This window comes from Otolemur garnettii, unplaced genomic scaffold (genome assembly GCF_000181295.1).
Source record: "Otolemur garnettii isolate 467f Iridium unplaced genomic scaffold, OtoGar3 scaffold00293, whole genome shotgun sequence".
NCBI classification, from domain to species: domain Eukaryota; kingdom Metazoa; phylum Chordata; class Mammalia; order Primates; family Galagidae; genus Otolemur; species Otolemur garnettii.
Window position 1 is genome coordinate 674,945 of NW_003852688.1, and position 5,411 is coordinate 680,355.

General features: G+C 42.9%; 1 protein-coding gene across 2 annotated transcripts in view; it reads left to right on the forward strand.

Annotated features, from left to right (window-relative positions):
* The window catches only part of UBE2H (ubiquitin conjugating enzyme E2 H), a 124,781-nt gene extending 119,693 nt beyond the window's left edge, over positions 1–5,088 (forward strand). For both annotated transcript variants that reach the window (XM_003803317.2, XM_023508936.1), the window contains one exon: positions 918–5,088. In XM_003803317.2, the coding sequence (XP_003803365.1) occupies positions 918–1,042 (125 nt within the window). In that variant the 3' untranslated portion in view covers positions 1,043–5,088. The remainder of the gene's footprint in view (positions 1–917) is intronic.
* The last annotated feature ends 323 nt before the right edge of the window (positions 5,089–5,411 follow it).

Genomic DNA, 5,411 nt, shown 5'->3' on the forward strand with positions numbered 1-5,411 from the left:
ACTGTTTATGTATTTATTTAAGACAGAGTCTCAATTTTGTCACCCTCGGTAGAGTGCCATGGCATCATAGCTCAAAGCAACCTCACATTCTTGGGCTCAAGCAATTCTCTTGCCTCAGCCTTCCAAGAAGCTGGGACTATAGGCACCCACCATAACGCCCAGCTGTTTTCAGAGATGAGGTCTTGCTCTGGCTAAGGCAGGTCTTGAACTCATGAGCTTAGGTGATCCACCCACCTTCACCTCTCAGAGTGCTAGGATTATAGGCATGAGCTACTACACCTGGCCTAACAGTGTCCATTTAGAGTTTTTAGAAATAAGTTTAAGCCAGCAGATTCAGCCTAGGCTGTAGCAGCATACATCTTCAGGTAAATAATACATGACAAAATCACTTAGAAGCCGGTTGTATCTATATAGCAGCTCATTCCTGAGCAGATTGAGCAATAGTTTTTACCAGTTGCCTCAAAACCCTGACAGGCAGGATCTGTTTAGACTAAAATCTATTCCTAAAATAATAGACCTGGGCTGACTGTAATTATATAACTGCAAATCTAAAAATGATGGGGGATTTCCTTATAAATTACTATAGAATCATGACTAGTCTTGTTCTTCCTGGGAGGTGAAAGTAAGAAGAAAGTGTGTGGTTCCCATCTCCCGGCCCCAGAGTCCAGGACAAGGATGTAGTCCTTATTCCTCCTGGTAATCCCTTCACCTAGAGGTCAAAATGCATAAGCTCTGTTCCAAGAAAATCTCCCTGTGGGATTCTCCTTAGGTTGGGTGGCCATCATAGCTTCATCCTTCTTATCCCCTGGTGTTTAAGGTAAGTTCAAACCTTCCAGGCCTTGCCAGCTTGGGGGGGGTCACTAAATCACATGCCTGCTCGCTCACTGCCCATGTTCTGTCTTCTTTCCCCTGTGCAGAATACATCCAGAAATACGCAACAGAGGAGGCGCTGAAAGAGCAGGAAGAGGGCACTGGTGACAGCTCATCGGAGAGTTCTATGTCTGACTTTTCGGAAGATGAGGCACAGGATATGGAGTTGTAGTAGAAAAAGCACCTGCTTTTCAGAAAGACTATTATTTCCTAACCATGAGAAGCAGACTATAATATTCATATTTAAACAAAGCAATTTTTTTTATTACTAAACAAGGTTTTTATGAATAATAGCATTGATATATATATATTATATATCATCCTTTAGATCTTGATTTCTTGGTCATTTCTCAACCTGAGGTGCATAGCATATTCCCACATTCCACTTTGGTAGCAATATGCGGTCCGAATGCATGCATTCATAAGTCCACTTGGCCAAGTCAGCCTGCGTGCTCTACTGAACTGTCAAAAGAAATAGCCGCTCTGATAGGTAGACATGAGTAAAAATAACAGGAAAAAGTTGCTTCTTTTACTGATGGTTCCAAAGAAACAAACCAAACCAACCAGCTCTTGGATGTGAAGATAGGATAGTGCTTTTTCAGAATGGAAGGGAGAAAACAGGAGGAAGAGGCCTGCTGTGGGAGCATTTAGAGCCAGCCATGTAGGAATCAGAGCTGCTCCTTCCTGAATCCTAGGTGGCCTTGTTTCTGTGGAGTGACAATATGAAACAGGGAGCTCATTGGCGTATTGAAACTTAAAGCAATCTTTTTGACTTGGATTTTAAGTACATTTTTATGTTCCTGCCCTGCACATTATCAGGCCCTGCAGCCACAAATGTTCTGCTTTGGAGAACCTTTGAGAAGTGTTTTCTAAACCCAATTCTTATTCCTGGGGTAGAGCTTGTAATTCAGACCTTTTTTGTGAGGATAGGACAGGAGGAGAAAGTGACTAGGATAGTGCTTCCTCTTATCCAAAACACAGCAGAATCGCATCCGAATCCTGGACTAAGAGCTTTAAATGTGAGGGCTGTGTTTTGGGGAGTTTGTGTTTTTCCCCCCCTTTGAGGGTGTGTGTGTATGAATTGTGCTTAGACAGGCTGCAGATTTCTTCACATCTTCACCTACCAAGAGATGGCCTCTCCTCGGACAAGCCGTTTGGTGGACCATGAGACTTGGGAAGAAGGACCCGTCTGGGGCTATGAAGCCCTGGGTCCTTGCACTCATGTTTTAGTTCTGGTTTCCCTTTTTCTGCTGCTCTTGGCAGCAGTCTGGTCATCATCTGCTTGTGGGAGCGGGGAATGGGTATTTTAGACTCAACACATATTCTGAATTTAAAATGAATAATAATTGGAACAAATAAAGGTTCTTGTACCCAGAGTGACTCTACATGAGAAAAACAAACACAGCTTTTTTCAGAGAGTGACTAAATAGAAAGAAGGGGTTCAGAAATATAATGTAGTAAAACAGGTCCTGAAGGAAGAAAATACCCTCTACCGTGTACGTTCAGTGAAAATCGATAAAAGGCCTGCTCATCAGATGTTGACTCAGCCAACCGTATGTCCAGGTTGCCTCAGTTTGTTTCACACCTGAGTGTTGCCTGCTGAATTTGGAGGAGAGTTGGGAAAAGTTTTAGACAGCAGCTCTGTATTCTATTTTCACCACAACCGATAGGATATATAATAGAATTAGCCGGTCCTAAAACCTTCTAAAGACAATTTTTGAACATCCCACTGGGATAATTTTTCTTTTTGATGTGTGTTTTTAGTTCAGAAGGGCTATATTCCACAAAGTCAATGAGGTTGGAAGATACCCTATCTTTTTTATTCAAAAAGCACAATCAATCTTTTCTTTGAAAATCTATATAAAGTACAACTTGCTTTTAGCATGATTATTTTCCTGAATGAAAAGACAAAGAATTTACTTACGTTAGTTATGGGCATGAAGCAAAAGGTTTTCTTTTTAAAAAAAAAAAAAGTGCAGTTATGTAGGGCTGTGGTTAGTTAAGCGTACTGAGTTATCTGTCTAGCATCCATGGCTCGTTGGAAGGGTAGTATTAACTATTTAACATGTAATGGTGTACTTTCACTCTTACCTAGCACGCTATCTTCTCATTGCTTTGGGGGAGGGAGGGTCTCTGCTGGCACTGTCTAACTGCTTACCCGCTGACTTCGCAGTGTGCTTGTGCTATAACCTTTATTGTAGGTGCTATTTAGGGTAGGCTTAAAGTGCTGGGTGGTGATTTGAGTTCAAACAATAAAAAATTGTATTTTTTCAATATTGTATAAAAAATAGTGTTCTAATTACCTTTCGAAGAAAATAATGTCCGGATAAGAATTCCTTTTGATCTTGTCAAAAACCCAAACAGACCCCAGTTTAGAAAAAGTTTGTGAGCAGTGCCACAGCTCTGCCCCTCACCTAGTCCCACATTTTTCTAATGACAAGACATGTGCTCACCTCTGATCAGAGCTCCAGCACCAGAGAGAGGAGGGTGCAGAATTCCCAAATGAAGACTTGCCAGGGAAGGTTGCAGGAGTTGAGCAGACCTGAGTGGCTGCAGAGAGTGAGTGTGTGTGTCCATGTCCATTCAAGTCTGTGCAGGAAAGGTGTGATGAGGCATCTCAGCAGTGGAAGCTCCCGTAGTTGCTACCCAAATCCCACTGCACCTTCTTATTCTGTGTAAGTCTGTCCTGGGCACTAACCTTGGTCCCGTGCATATTCGGCTTTGGGGCTTTCCCTCTTTGCTGGGAAATTGACTTTTGATAGGTTGAACAGAATCCTTTAATGCTTTTTGTCCCTTCTCTGCACCTAGGAGAGGTGGGAGTAGGAGACCAAACATAGGTACAGAAGGGTCTGAGAGAAGGCCTGGCAGTGATAGATGGTAAAATTAAGTCTGGAGCAGGGCATGTTTTGACACCAAAAGCCTTTCCAAGTTGTCTGAGCTTGTCAGCTTTCCTAAAACTCAGAAAAACGTCCAGAGTCCTGGGCAAGGCTTTAGAAGTGGGTAGTGGTGGCGGCAGTGGCAGTGTCAGCAGCAATAGGTCAGAGCTGCTCTGGCAGATTCCCTTCCCTTTTCTTTTTAGTATCTAGTTTTTAAACCATACCTTGTGGTTTACCAGCACAAGCCATTCTTTGCCCCTGTTTCAATGACAGCTCAAGCTCTTGCCAAACACCAACAAGCAGGATGGCTGCACCACAGCAGCACTGAATCTGCTACTCTCCAGAAACCCCACTAGTAGGGCCTTGTGGGTCAAGGTTCAGTTGTAACCAACCTAGACACTGGCATTTTGGCTTTCTTGTCTTCAGTCTCATTGCCCTCCTTGAGGTTACTGTGCAGTTTCAACCAGCATTTTATACTTGTCAGATAATTATCAGAAGTTGCCATATGATCTCTCTAGTACCTAATATTTTTTGTCTTCTCCAAAGCTGTTCTGATTGCCAACTGGCTGATCTAAGCTCCTGAGGGAGGAGCTGAAGTCCTGGATAGCCTTGGCCTGACCTTGCTTTATAGTAGTCCTCCAATTGGGGTGGCTGAGAATCATGACAGACAGGTCCTCTGCTAGCTTCTATGGGCCAAGTTTCTGGAAACTAGTGTTTGATTTTTAAATGGCATGTGGCCCTTCTATGATTTAGTGACTCAGAAAAGTGAAAGCCATTTACAAAAGTTAGCAAGAATTTTGTTTCATCAATTTCCTAACTGGGTTCACAGCCTTACTGAATGAAATCAGTTTCTGATTGGGCACAAAGAACTGCATTTCTATGGACTTCTGAATCCATGTTCATATTTTCTGTGGCCACTGAACACCTTGGCAATTTTCCATTAGGGACTGGAGGGAGTGGATGCCCTTTGTGGAGAGGAGTTAATAGCCCTCAGGTGTGCAGGTTCTCCAGTCACCTGAGGAAGGGCCAGGGCTCTTAATCTAGCAAATACTTGGCTGCAGGCTTGGGAAGAAATGGCCATTATTTACTGATTGTATTTGGTACATATTGTGTGATACTTGAAGAGATAAAAAGGGACTTACCAGCCCTTAATTGAAATCTAAGCTTTTTATCGCTTATTTTTTCCTCACCCTATCTCCTCCTTCCCACACTTTTCCTTGCATTGTGATGATCTAGTGGGCACGTCTGTCAACAGGACAAATGCCTCCTCTGACTATAACCTCTTAATAGTTGTGTATAATGAAACTGTAAACTTTTTTAAATAAAATGTGTATATACCTTGGCAAATGGCTGGACCTTGATCACTAAGATAATAGACCCCATGATTATGCTTAGCTTGTTTACTGAAACCCCCTCCCTGTTCTTCTGGCTCCTTTGAGCAGCTTTTATGCAGCAGATGACCAGATTAGTTTGGGAAAGGAGTGTCACCCTCAGGCAGAAAGTAATAAAAAGCCCGGTGCAGAAGTCCTGGAACTCAGCTGTGGCTTCTGCACTAGAGCCTTGGAAAGCTCTCTTCTGTGAAGTCCTGTATTCCAGAAGCTCTTATCTATCCCTAAACCTAAACAGTTCTTGCTAGTGAGGGATACCCCCTGGCTTGGAATTCAC